This window comes from Anomaloglossus baeobatrachus, chromosome 11 (assembly GCF_048569485.1).
Source record: "Anomaloglossus baeobatrachus isolate aAnoBae1 chromosome 11, aAnoBae1.hap1, whole genome shotgun sequence".
NCBI lineage: Eukaryota > Metazoa > Chordata > Amphibia > Anura > Aromobatidae > Anomaloglossus > Anomaloglossus baeobatrachus.
Genome location: NC_134363.1, coordinates 13,376,099 through 13,390,030, shown reverse-complemented (window position 1 = coordinate 13,390,030; position 13,932 = coordinate 13,376,099). Strand labels below are relative to the sequence as shown.

General features: G+C 44.4%; 1 protein-coding gene across 3 annotated transcripts in view; it reads left to right on the top strand.

Moving 5' to 3' along the window:
• The window catches only part of LOC142255967 (dual specificity tyrosine-phosphorylation-regulated kinase 1B-like), a 100,075-nt gene extending 89,264 nt beyond the window's left edge, over nucleotides 1-10,811 (top strand). For 2 of the 3 annotated variants that reach the window (XM_075327433.1, XM_075327434.1), the window contains exons 7-11: nucleotides 4,976-5,122; nucleotides 5,382-5,522; nucleotides 5,731-6,034; nucleotides 8,356-8,459; nucleotides 10,061-10,808. In XM_075327433.1, the coding sequence (XP_075183548.1) occupies nucleotides 4,976-5,122; nucleotides 5,382-5,522; nucleotides 5,731-6,034; nucleotides 8,356-8,459; nucleotides 10,061-10,573 (1,209 nt within the window). In that variant the 3' untranslated portion in view covers nucleotides 10,574-10,808. Of the gene's footprint in view, nucleotides 1-4,975; nucleotides 5,123-5,381; nucleotides 5,523-5,730; nucleotides 6,035-8,355; nucleotides 8,460-10,060 lie in introns of all 3 variants that reach the window. The other variant, XM_075327431.1, reaches the window with a different exon arrangement.
• The last annotated feature ends 3,121 nt before the right edge of the window (nucleotides 10,812-13,932 follow it).

The window sequence follows — 13,932 nt, the reverse complement described above, 5'->3', positions numbered from 1 at the left end:
AGACCTCAGCAACGGAGGATACAACCGAGGTTTCGGTCCTTTCGGCCCTCAACCACGTCTCAATTCTCCACGTCCAACAGGCCACAGAAGGGCCAGAGGAACGCTGCTTCATGGAGGTCTAAGTCACGTCCTTAAAAGACCGCCGGAGGAACCGCCCCCAAGGCGGCCTCATGACTTTCGGCCTCCCCAGACCGCATCCTCGGTCGGTGGCAGGCTCTCCCGCTTTTGCGACGCCTGGTTGCCACATGTCCAAGACCGATGGGTGAGAGACATTCTGTCTCACGGTTACAGGATAGAGCTCAGCTCTCGTCCTCCGACTCGTTTCTTCAGAACATCTCCGCCCCCAGAGCGAGCCGATGCTCTTTTTCAGGCGGTGAACACTCTGAAGGCAGAAGGAGTGGTGATCCCTGTTCCCCTTCAAGAATGTGGTCGCGGTTTTTACTCCAACTTGTTTGTGGTGCCAAAAAAGGACGGATCATTCCGTCCCGTTCTGGACCTCAAACTGCTCAACAGACACGTGAAAACCAGACGGTTCCGGATGGAATCTCTCCGCTCCGTCATCGCCTCGATGTCCCAAGGAGACTTCCTAGCATCAATCGACATCAGGGATGCTTATCTCCACGTGCCGATTGCACCAGAGCATCAACGCTTCCTGCGTTTCGCCATCGGAGACGAACACCTTCAGTTCGTGGCACTGCCTTTCGGCCTGGCGACAGCCCCACGGGTCTTCACCAAGGTCATGGCAGCAGTGGTGGCAGTCCTACACTCTCGGGGACACTCGGTGATCCCTTACTTAGACGATCTTCTAGTCAAAGCACCCTCCCGGGTGGCATGCCAACACAGCCTGAACACTGCTCTGGAGACTCTCCAGAGGTTCGGGTGGATCATCAATTTCCCAAAGTCAAATTTGACACCGACCCAATCGCTAACTTACCTCGGGATGGAGTTTCATACTCTCTCAGCGATAGTGAAGCTCCCGCTGGACAAACAGCGTTCACTACAGACAGGGGTGCAATATCTCCTTCGAGCCCAGTCTCACCCCTTGAGGCGGCTCATGCACTTCCTAGGGAAGATGGTGGCAGCAATGGAGGCAGTTCCATTTGCGCAGTTTCATCTGCGTCCACTCCAATGGGACATTCTCCGCAAATGGGACAGGAGGTCGACGTCCCTCGACAGGAACGTCTCTCTTTCTCAGGCAATCAAAGCCTCTCTTCAGTGGTGGCTTCTTCCCACTTCCCTGTCGAAAGGGAAATCCTTCCTGCCCCCATCCTGGGCTGTGGTCACGACAGACGCGAGTCTGTCAGGGTGGGGAGCGGTCTTCCTCCACCACAGGGCTCAGGGAACCTGGACTCAGACAGAGTCCTCCCTTCAGATCAATGTTCTGGAGATAAGGGCAGTGTATCTAGCCTTAAAGGCGTTCCAGCTGTGGCTGGAAGGCAGGCAGATCCGAATTCAGTCAGACAACGCCACGGCGGTGGCTTACATCAACCACCAAGGCGGCACACGCAGTCGTCAAGCCTTCCAAGAAGTTCGGCGGATTCTGCTGTGGGTGGAAGCCACAGCCTCCACCATCTCCGCAGTTCACATCCCGGGCGTAGAAAACTGGGAAGCAGACTTTCTCAGTCGCCAGGGCATGGACGCAGGGGAATGGTCTCTTCACCCGGACGTGTTTCAAGAGATCTGTTGCCGCTGGGGAACGCCAGACGTCGACCTAATGGCGTCCCGGCACAACAACAAGGTCCCGGCATTCATGGCACGGTCTCAAGATCACAGAGCTCTGGCGGCAGACGCATTAGTTCAGGATTGGTCGCAGTTTCGACTGCCCTATGTATTTCCCCCTCTGGCACTGCTGCCCAGAGTGTTACGCAAGATCAGGTCCGACTGCCGCCGCGCCATCCTCATCGCCCCAGACTGGCCGAGGAGGTCGTGGTACCCGGATCTGTGGCATCTCACGGTGGGTCAACCATGGGCACTACCAGACCGACCAGACTTGCTGTCTCAAGGGCCTTTTTTCCATCTGAATTCTGCGGCCCTCAACCTGACTGTGTGGCCATTGAGTCCTGGATCCTAGCGTCTTCAGGGTTATCTCAAGAGGTCATTGCCACTATGAGACAGGCTAGGAAACCAACGTCCGCCAAGATCTACCACAGGACGTGGAGGATCTTCTTATCCTGGTGCTCTGATCAGGGTTTTACTCCCTGGCCGTTTGCTTTGCCCACTTTTCTGTCTTTCCTTCAATCCGGATTAGACAAGGGTTTGTCTCTCGGCTCTCTCAAGGGACAGGTATCTGCGCTTTCCGTGTTTTTTCAAAAGCGTCTAGCCAGGCTTCCGCAGGTACGCACGTTCCTACAGGGGGTTTGCCACATAGTACCACCTTACAAGCGTCCGCTAGAACCCTGGGATCTTAACAGGGTGCTAACGGCTCTTCAGAAACCACCTTTCGAGCCGATGAGGGATGTTTCTCTTTCACGTCTTTCGCAGAAGGTGGTCTTCCTAGTGGCAGTCACATCACTTCGGAGAGTGTCTGAGTTAGCAGCGCTGTCATGCAAAGCCCCCTTCCTGGTGTTTCACCAGGATAAGGTGGTCCTGCGTCCGGTCCCGGAGTTTCTCCCGAAGGTGGTATCCCCTTTTCATCTCAATCAGGATATCTCCTTACCTTCTTTTTGTCCCAATCCAGTTCACCAATGTGAAAAGGATTTGCACTTGTTAGATCTTGTGAGAGCACTCCGACTCTACATTTCTCGTACGGCGCCCCTGCGCCGTTCTGATGCGCTCTTTGTCCTTGTCGCTGGCCAGCGTAAGGGGTCGCAGGCTTCCAAGTCAACCTTGGCTCGGTGGATCAAGGAACCGATTCTTGAGGCCTACCGTTCTTCTGGGCTTCCGGTTCCTTCAGGGCTGAAAACCCATTCTACCAGAGCCGTGGGTGCGTCCTGGGCATTGCGGCACCAGGCTACGGCTCAGCAGGTGTGTCAGGCGGCTACCTGGTCGAGTCTGCACACTTTCACGAAACACTATCAGGTGCATGCCTATGCTTCGGCAGATGCCAGCCTAGGTAGGCGAGTCCTTCAGGCGGCAGTTGCCCACCTGTAGGAGGGGGCCGTTTACGGCTCTTTTTATCGAGGTATTATTTACCCACCCAGGGACTGCTTTTGGACGTCCCAATTGTCTGGGTCTCCCAATGGAGCGACAAAGAAGAAGGGAATTTTGTTTACTTACCGTAAATTCCTTTTCTTCTAGCTCCTATTGGGAGACCCAGCACCCGCCCCTGTTCCCTTCGGGCTGTTGTTCTTTTGTGTACACATGTTGTTCATGTTGAATTGTTCTTTGGTTCATGGTTTAGTTCTCCGAACATCCTTCGGATTGAGTTTACCTTAGACCAATTTATAAGTTTCCTCCTTCCTGCTTGGCACCAAAACTGATGGGCCCGTTATGCACGGGAGGTTGTATAGGCAGAGGGGAGGGGTTACACTTTTTAAAGTGTAATACTTTGTGTGGCCTCCGGAGGCAGAAGCTATACACCCAATTGTCTGGGTCTCCCAATAGGAGCTAGAAGAAAAGGAATTTACGGTAAGTAAACACAATTCCCTTCTTTTCCCCCCTGAGGCTATTGAATTTCAGCGTCTACCTGTGACTTACTCCATTAGTTTAGTATTTTGGTATTATTTACAATCTGTATCGATCTCATTTTATCTGCTCTGCCAAAATGACCGTATTTTTCAGACTGTCTCACCTTACCATAACACTAGGTTTAGACAGTATAAAATAAATATTCTCTGCTATGTATTATATACACACACAGCTCTGCTATACACACATGTACATATACAGCTCTCCTACATGTACATTTGCAGATATATGCAGCTCTTACACATTTATTGACACACAACGCTTCTACAGTTACATTTTCACACGCACATTTGCAAACAAAGCTCTGCTACCTGCACTTTAGCACACAGCGCCACTACATGCATTTTTGCGCGCACACAAAGCACTGCTGCGCGCACACTTTTGCTCACATGCACTCACACAGCTCTGCTACACGCAATTTTGCTCTCTCACACAGCTCTGCTACATGCACTTGCTCACACACAGCTCTGCTACATGCACTTGCTCACACACAGCTCTGCTGCGGGCACTTTTGCTCACATGCATAGCTCTGCTGCATGCATTTTTGTTTGTTTGCGCGCACACTGTACATTACCGCATCTTGCAGTTCCACATGAGACCTGAACAGAGGGTTGAGCCTAGAATGTATGGGCTCCTTCCAGGCTAGTGGGCTTAATTGGTGAGCGTGTCCGTTTCCTGCTGTCTACTATAATCCTGCAAGGGGGTCTTCACCGCTCTCTTCCCCTGCCTGTGGGTCTTACCCCCTGACCCACGCTTCTATTATAAACAGCGTGGAGTTACAAAAAAAAAAAATGTTCATTCTCTCTGGAAAGTCTGGCTGCATTGCAAGCTCGCCCCGATCACGTGACAGATATTACGTCATACCTGGATGGAGCCTATACATTCTAGCATCTATGAACGGAGGCTGCAGGAGCTGAGCAGCTGAAGGACCTTCTACTTGATAACGCAAGGACCTTTCAGATCATGTGATCAGTCACCAGACCCGAAAGGTCCTTGAGTTAATCGGCTGGAAGGTCCTTCAGCTGTTCAGGTCCCGATAGCTTCCTCTCATATATGGCAGGAGAGAGAGCAGCTGTCTGTGATTGTGATGGGCGCGGTGTCATGTTCTTCATCACAGGGTGCGCACACTTTTTGGCAGGAGTTTTTCTTGTTAAAAAGTGTCTCTTGTAGTCTGAAAAATACGGTAAATGAAAATACCCATTAATAATTTTGTCCCAATGGGTACTGATATTGGATGTGATATTAATCCAGAATGTCTTCAGCTCCCCGGGCAGCCGTCTTGGTTGTCTTGTGCAAGAAAACAAATCTTTTTACCTTTCTAGTAACCACAACTATTATTATTTTAAAGATCTACCAGTATATTCAAAGCCGCTTTTATCGGTCGCCTGAGGTGTTACTGGGGATGCCGTACGACCTGGCAATAGACATGTGGTCTTTAGGGTGTATTTTGGTGGAAATGCACACAGGAGAACCTTTATTCAGCGGATCCAATGAGGTAAGCAATGGTGATCAGGAAATATCCACAGCCCAATAGATATATAATTTTGTTATATATTTTTTTTTTTTTTTTTTTTTTCATATATAGAATGAATGGATTTGGATAGAGAAAATAAATATATAATATATATATTATAGAATGAATGGTTTTCTGGTGGATGCTGCTGTGTGATGAATAGACCAGGCTCCTTTTGAGTGTTGCTTTCTCTGCATTTTTGGAAGTAATGACACTAACCAATCTGCTTGTGACACAAAAGGTGGACCAGATGAACAAAATAGTGGAAGTCCTGGGAACCCCCCCAAACCACATGTTGGATCAGGCCCCCAAGGCACGGAAATACTTTGACAAACTTCCTGAAGGAACGTGGACTGTAAAGAAAAATAAAGATATCAAGAAGGTAAAAGCATAAAATAAAGTCTACAAGACTGTGACTTATCATCTGATATCCTCATACGATCTGCACGATTTATTGATTAGATGTATCCGGTCCTGAAATCCTGAATTTCTCTGCTTCCGTTCCTAAATCACATCTGTGATAAAACATCGGGCCGTTTGCTCCATTTTTATACATTTATGTGTAATCATCTTTTTTTTTTTTTTTTTAGGACTACAAAGTGCCAGGAACTCGTAGGCTTCATGAAGTTCTGGGAGTAGAAACCGGTGGTCCCGGTGGACGCAGAGCAGGAGAACAGGGACATTCGCCATCCGACTATCTCAAATTTAAAGATTTAATTTTACGGATGTTGGATTATGACCCTAAAACTAGGATTACCCCTTTTTATGCGCTCCAGCACAATTTCTTCAAGAAAACGACAGATGAAGGGACAAACACAAGTAACAGTAACTCTACAAGCCCTGCAATGGACCATAGTCACTCTACCAGTACAACCAGTTCTGTGTCCAGCTCAGGTGAGGCGTCGCCAATTACACAGCAAAATGTCTGTACCTCTGTAGTCATTCATAGACCTAGAAGGAATAATGGTTCCTGAACGTTCCAGCAAGTAACTGTGATCAGAGACTAGTTGGAAATTACTGCTGCCCATTACACACCCATAACTATCAAACACCTCTGTATTATATTGTTTTTCCATAAATCAATAGTACACATAGAAATAAACTTTTGATCTATCTTATCTGCTTCCTTCTTTCTCTGCTCTGATCGTTTGGGGTAAAATAGGATTACTGAGATGACAGTTGGTGCTCATAAAGTTCGATGGAGAACTGGAACGGTCTCATAGAACTTTAAAGCACCAACCGTCATCTTTCTTCATAATGGGGAATATTTTTTTCACTGAATACAGATTTTACCCCATGGATTGTGAGTGATCAGCCAGGAGGAGAAAGAAGCGGCATTCTCTGATATATTGCAATGTTTCTTATCACTTTAATACACATGAATCTAAGAAAATAAACCGCATTTCATTAAATGTTTGAGTGCGGTATGTCTTCTGCATATACTGATGCTGCAAACACACTTGTGCAATATTTGATTCCAGGGGCATTAAACTTAAAGGGGGTCCGCATATCAGCCATTGATAGCGCTGCCTGTCTAGGGGCATTTAACTATCAATGGCCGAGACGGGAACCTCTTTTTAAGTTAGTTAAAGGCCCCTAGACAGGCAGCGTTCACTTAGAAGTTCCAGTCTCAGCCATTGATAGCGCGACCTGTCTAGGGGCATTTAAATTAAAGGGGGTCACCGTATCGGCCAATTGATAGCGTTTGTCTGCCTGTCTCCTTTACTGGAGAGACAATTTGAATATTTCCCAGAGGGGCATGGCAGCTATAAGTACCCTTAGGCTATGTGCGCACGTTGCGTACTAGCCCTGCAGAAATTTCTGCAGCCATCTGAAGAGCACACGTGCGCTTCAAATCGCTGCAGAAAATGTCCGTAGAGAAAAAAAAAAAAGCCGATTCCATGCGCTCTGCCTGCAGCTCCTGCCATAGACCTAGCGGGAGCTGCCGGCAAAGCGCACGAAGAAGTGACATGTCACTTCTTAGAACGCAGCGCTTCGGGCAGCAGCGGAAGCGCTGCGCTCTAAGACGCCACGTGCGCACGGCCCCTGCACAATCTCCATAGACTGTGCAGGGGACGCAGGACACATGCAGTTACGCTGCGCTACAAAGCACAGCGTAACTGCATGTATTTACGCAACGTGCGCACATAGCCTTACTGGCAGCCAGACTGGCTTGCAAAGTCTCCTTAAGGAGAATAGTGTTCCCCTGTCTGTCTAGGGGCATTTAAATAACTTAAAGGGGTTTCCGTCTCAGCCATTCATTGTGCTGCCTGTCTAGGGGCATTTAACTTAAAGGGGATCCTTGTCTCGGCCATTGATAGCGCTTTCTGTGCATTAAACTTAAAGCGGGACCCCATCTCTGCCATTAATAGCGCAACCTGTCTAGGGGCATTTAACTTAAAGGTGGTCCCCGTCTCAACTATTGATAGTGCTGCACGTCTAGGGGCATTTAAGTTAAAGGGGGTCCCCGTCTCTGCCATTGATAGAGCTGCCTGTCTCAGGGCATTTAACTTCTAGGGAGTCCCTGTATCGGCCATTCATGGCGCTGCCTTTCTAGGGGCATTTAATGTAAAGGGGGTCCCCGTCTCGGCCATTGATAGCGCTGCCTGTGCATTTAATGTAGGGGGGTTTCCCGCCTCAGCCATTGATAGCGCTGCCTGTCTATAAGCTGTGGCCGAAATTACAGAAACGGCCGAGCGGACTGAAAGCAGATGTCCTCCACAACATAACAAAGCCTGTGCAACTGTTTTCTCAATCCCGGGCGTTTTTTTTTTTGTACTAGTTTGGTAATGTTTTATGTAGCGCTGACTTATTCCAAAGCATTACAGCATTCGATTATTCATTTTAGTCCCAATCTATTCCTCTGTCCGCTTAGACATAATTTCATAGGACATCTTTTGTAACAATCAATTTCTGTGGAAGGAAACCAGAGCACATGGATGAAACCCAACCAAACTGTATGCCAGTGTTGCCCCCTTGGTGGTCAGAAGGCCGGACCCCCTACGCAAGGCAACAGCGATGACCACGGCCATATAGACTGAGCATCCCATAGCATCTTCTTCCTTTGTCCTCAGTAACAATCTTCAAGTGCAAAACATATAGATGTATACGTTTGTTCCGGCTTCTTTGGTTTATTCCTTCCATTCTTTTATAATGTCAGCTTCAGTTGCATTGTAGTCTGCGCTTGTCTCATACATGTTCTTCTTTACCTGCAGGAGGATCAAGTGGCTCTTCTAATGATAACCGCAATTACCGGTACAGCAACCGATACTATAACAGCGCCGTTGCTCACACAGATTATGAGATGCAGAGTCCACAGGTGAGCGCTTTATTTTGCCTTCTACTTACATAGTCGTAACATTGGTGATCGGTGTACAAGACTTTGCACAACGCAAATTGCTCTCTATCTCCTCCGCAAAAGTTGGATTTTTTGTTTTCTTGCTTATAACTGCATAAGCAAGAGCCTACATATTGGTGGTGATATCTTGTGTATACGCCTTGTACATCAGTGTGTAGCATAATCACTATCATACAAGAGGTCTACTGCCCCCTGGTGTTCAGTTCAGCAATGTGATGAGCCGAGTGCTGGCAGACAGACCAGTTACTGTACATCAGGCCTTGGACTTTTTTATGATGATGATTCATTGGACAACCTCTTCGGGGCGACATTTTTGGAAAACCGCCAATGCCTTGTAAATTAAAAAATAAGGCCAACTTATTGTTTTGATTCAAAAGTTGTATCGAAACTGTAATGGTCAATTGTTGCAAAATTTTTTTTAAAAAATGTGAAACTGCCCTTAAGGGAATATTTGTGTGTAAGCAACAAAACGTGCGCCGGGGTGGAATGTGATGTTCTTCAGTGAGCGAATCTCTGCTCAAGCGGTTGCTGCTTTGTGTCTGCAGCACTCAGGCTCGTGTCATATTCACATCCATGTGTGACGGATCACTTGCTGTGGACGAGATGTGGGCTTGTGTCCTATTCACATCCATGCGTAAGTGATCACTTGCTGTGGACGAGATGTGGGCCCTTGTCATATTCACATGCACACGTGAGTGATCACTTGCTGTGGATGAGATGCCGGCTTGTTTCCTTGTTTCCTAATCACATCCATGCGTGAGTGATCACTTGCTGTGGATAAGATATGGGCTCGTGTGATATTCACATTCATACGTGACTGATCACTTGTTGTGGATGAGATGCGGGCTCGTGTCCTATTGACATCCATGCGTGAGTGATCACTTGCTGTGGATGCGATGTAGGCTTGTGTCATATTCATACGTGACTGATCACTTGCTGTGGATGCGATGCGGGCTCATGTCATAGTCATGTGTGACCGATCCCTTGCTGTAAATGTGATGCGGGCTCATGTCATAGTCATGTGTGACTGATCACTTGCTGTGGATGAGATGCGGGCTTGTGTCATATTCATACGTGAGTGATCACTTGCTGTGGATGAGATGCGGGCTTGTGTCATATTCATGTGTGACTGATCACTTGCTGTGGATGAAATGCGGGCTCATGTCATAGTCATGTGTGACTGATCCCTTGCTGTAAATGTGATGCGGGCTCATGTCATAGTCATGTGTGACCGATCACTTGCTGTGGATGAGATGCGGGCTCATGTCATAGTCATGTGTGACGGATCGCTTGCTGTGGATGCGATGCGGGCTCGTGTCATATTCATGTGTGACGGATCGCTTGCTGTGGATGCGATGTGGGCTCGTGTCATATACATGCGTGACCGATCACTTGCTGTGGATGAGATGCGGGCTCATGTCATAGTCATGTGTGAGTGATCACTTGCTGTGGATGCGATGTGGGCTCATTAATCTGCACCCCGTATGGAAGTGATGATATGGCAAATCTTCAGTGCGGTGTCACCCTTATTTAATGCGTGTTCTGTTCTTTTCTGTCCCCAGACTCATTCTCAGCAGCAGATAAGACTGTGGGCCGGCGGAGATGTCCCCATCACAAACAGCGATTCCTACCCTCAGATCTTACCTCACAAGCCTACTCCCAGTCAGCCGCAGCATTTTCATGGAAATGAACCACACCACCCTCACCCACTGTATCATCATGTAAACCGGCCACACTACCACCGGCAGCTCATCACCTCCTCTTCTCCGCAAATCCCCGAGTCCATGGAGCTCAGCTTGGGACACAGACACCCCCAGTCTTCCTCTTCATTGCACCCACACCACCCTAGCTTAGACTGCACTCCGTTTGGCTCCTCAAACTTACACTTAGGGGTTTCTGCTTTTCGGACTAGAACAGTCAGCGGGCATAACGATTCTGGCGTGCCTCTGAATTACCCCTACTCTAGCAACACATCCAGCATGGTTGGACCACCTCATATCCGAAACAGGACGGAAACGGAAGAGAGTGCGATGTTAGGCGTTTGTGTCCCTCAGAGTACGGCAGCAAGCTCTTGATGATTCTTTCATGTAAAATTAAAGCCATACCAATAATAGAAAAAAATGAATTTGGAGGAGGGCGGACAGAGGCTGCAGGGTGGGGTTGTGGAAAAAGGGTGAGCTGGCTTTTATCACAACCATCAAACAAACAAAAAAAAAAAATGTCAAGGTGTAGCTGTTAATGTGAATTGTTTATTTATTAAAAAAACAAAAAAACAAAAAAATCACTACGAGAGGAGTGTGAAGTGTGTGTTGACCCATGAGAAGCCGTTTTAAACAGACTTCAATTGGACTGCTCTTTTTTTTTTTTTTATTTTATTTTTATTTTTTTATAGCTTTTTTTTTTCTTTTTTTTTTTTTTTGACACACTGGTAGAAGTTTAACCTGTGCAAAGACTTCAAGACATTTCCAATGCTTCCATTTCTATCATAAGCTCCTCTTCAGAAGAAGCAGGATGATCCAGACTTACTTTGCACGTCAGTGAACTCGTTTACAGGCCAAAACGTCACTCTGCAAAACACTGTCTGTGCCAGTTGCCCTACGCTGCCATTCTATCCATTCATACAGATCTCCTGTGTTGCCCCCCGACCTCCCCCCGACCCCCCACCTTATACCAACCTTGCTAGGGTGCAGATTTATGCACTTCACTGGAATAACCTTGGCTGCTAACTCCACTCTCTCAACTGGAATTGCTGCTAAAACTCTTTAACAGTTTTGCTTTCTAAGAAACCTAAAGGTTGCCCCATGTCTTTTATTTATGACTTCGTACTCAGTCGGTTTTAGCTGTTTCAGGAAAGATTTTTAGGAGCCATTTTTTATTTGTTTTATTTTCTTTATAACCAATTAATACAGAATTTCAGTGTCTCTTATTCTTCCATCATTTTTTTTTTTTATTTTTATAATTTTTACCTTCCATCTCTGGTCAAGTTTTTTTTTTTGTTTTGTTTTTTTGCACACTTATTTCTTGTTTTCCACACTACATTTTTTTTTTCTATTATAAATTTCCCCTTTTTTTATTTTTTAATTAATTTTCTTTGTATTTTTGTTTTCCTGGGGTTTTTTCCCTTTTTATTAATTTTATTTCCTCTGTTTCTTTACTATTTCCCTTGTTGTTTTTTTTATTTCCCCTTATTTTTTTATTAATTTCCCCTTTTTGTTTTTTTTTATATTTTTTTTTCTATTAATTTCCTGGTGGTTTTTTTTTTCCCTTTATTTTTTTTTCCGCTTTTTTCAATTTCATTTTTTATTTCCCCTGTTTTTTTATTTTTATTAATTTCCCGTTTAAAAAAAGCGGGAAAAAAAACAACGGGGAAATTAATAAAAATAAAACAAGGGAAATAAAGAATGAAATTGAAAAAAGCGGAAAAAAAACAAGAAAAAATACAAAGGGGAAATTAATAAAAAAAAAATGAATTGAAAAAGCGGAAAAAAAACCAAACAATTTCTCTTTTTTATTTCCCTATTTTTATTTTTTTATTTTCAGCTTTTTGTTTTTTTTTGGTTTTTTTGTATTAATTTCCTGGGTTCCCCCCCCCCCCCCTTTTTTTCCCTTTTTATTAATTTCTTTTTATTTATTTCCCGTTTCTTTATTATTTCCCTTGTGGGTTTTTTTATTTCCCCTTTTTAATTTTCTATTTCCCCCTTTTTATTTCCTTTTTTTTTTTTTTTCCCCCTTCGTTCTTTTTAATTTTTTCACTTTTTTTTTAATTTTTCTGTTTTGCTTTATTTTATTTTCCCCTTTTTTTTTTTCCTTAATTTCCCTGTTTTTTTTTCTGCTTTTTCAATTTCATTTTTTTATTTTTCCTTTTTTTTTGTTTTTTTTATTTCCTTTTTTATTTCCCCCTTTTTAATTTTTTTTGTTTTCTACATTCTCTCGGCCTCTTTAGTTCCGTGTGACCAGCGATGGCACATCTTCATGGGTTATTGTAAGATGCTAAGCCCTTGCTTCAGTATTAAAACTTTTACGGCGCTATGTGCTGTAATAGTAGGGTTTTTCTAATTTTCTTTTCATTTTTTTTATTTTTTTTTCCATAGGTTTCAAAATGTAAAGACTAACCTGTCATTTTTTTCATAGTAACGCGTACTTTTTTAATTTTTTTTTTTTTTTTCATTTTTTTCCCTTTTTTTATTTTTATTTTTTTATTTATTGTACCAAAGAATGGTATTGAGGCATCACTTTTTAAAAGAGAAAAAAACAAAAAACAAAAAAAATGAATTATCAGACATGTAAAATGATTGTCTTTTTAAATGTTTCCTTTTTCTGTTCTTGCGTGTTTAATTGGGCTTAAAATTCTGAATCATGTGTAGTTGCTGTTGGACTCCAAGGCCTTTCACATTCATGTTTGTTTCAAATATTTGTGGGTGATTTTGGAGGATCCTAAAAATAAAGTAATAGACAGCTACAGAAGATCGAGAGGATTGGTGTCGATTGTGTCTTTAAAAAACAAAACCCCTTTAAAGGAAACGCATTAAGAGCATCACATTAGCTGTAATATATCTTCACAATGTGCTTTGGTGAATAAAAAAAGAAAAAGCGGAAATGGACACAACTGTGGATTTTACTTTGCTGCCAGAAATGCTTTCAAGTATAATGTTGCGGAAGGGTTGATGGTAGCAAAGCATTTTCGGGTGTATCTATACAAGTGGATCATGACATTTCCAAATCTTGTGTATGCCAAAAGAAATCTTTGTACTGTCTGGCATGCCTGTTGCCCATACCCTATACTTTATTTTTATTCTTTAATGCTTTTTTTTTTTTCTTTTATATCCATTTACTAATGTTATATGCACATTGTTATTCTAGTAAAAAACGTCTTAAGGCCTCTAAATTTATAACTTTGTGCTATCTTTTTGGCTTTAAGTATTGGTTTCATCCCTCCCTCTACCCCCTGTTTTTTTTCATTTAGTGATAGATTATACATTTCTTCCTCATCTTTCTCCTCTTCCTCATCTTTCTCCTCATTTTTCTCCTCATTTTTCTGCCTCTTCTTCATTTTTCTGCCTATTCCTTATTTTTCTGCCTCTTCCTCATCTTTCTGCCTCTTCCTCATTTTTCTGCCTCTTCCTCATTTTTCTGCCTCTTCCTCATTTTTCTGCCTCTTCCTCCTCATTTTTCCGCCTCTTCCTCCTCATTTTTCCGCCTCTTCCTCATTTTTCCGCCTCTTCCTCCTCATTTTTCCGCCTCTTCCTCCTCATTTTTCCGCCTCTTCCTCCTCATTTTTCCGCCTCTTCCTCCTCATTTTTCCGCCTCTTCCTCCTCATTTTTCCGCCTCTTCCTCCTCATTTTTCCGCCTCTTCCTCCTCATTTTTCCGCCTCTTCCTCCTCATTTTTCCGCCTTTTCCTCCCCTTTCTGCCTTGTCCTTTTCCTCCTCTTTCT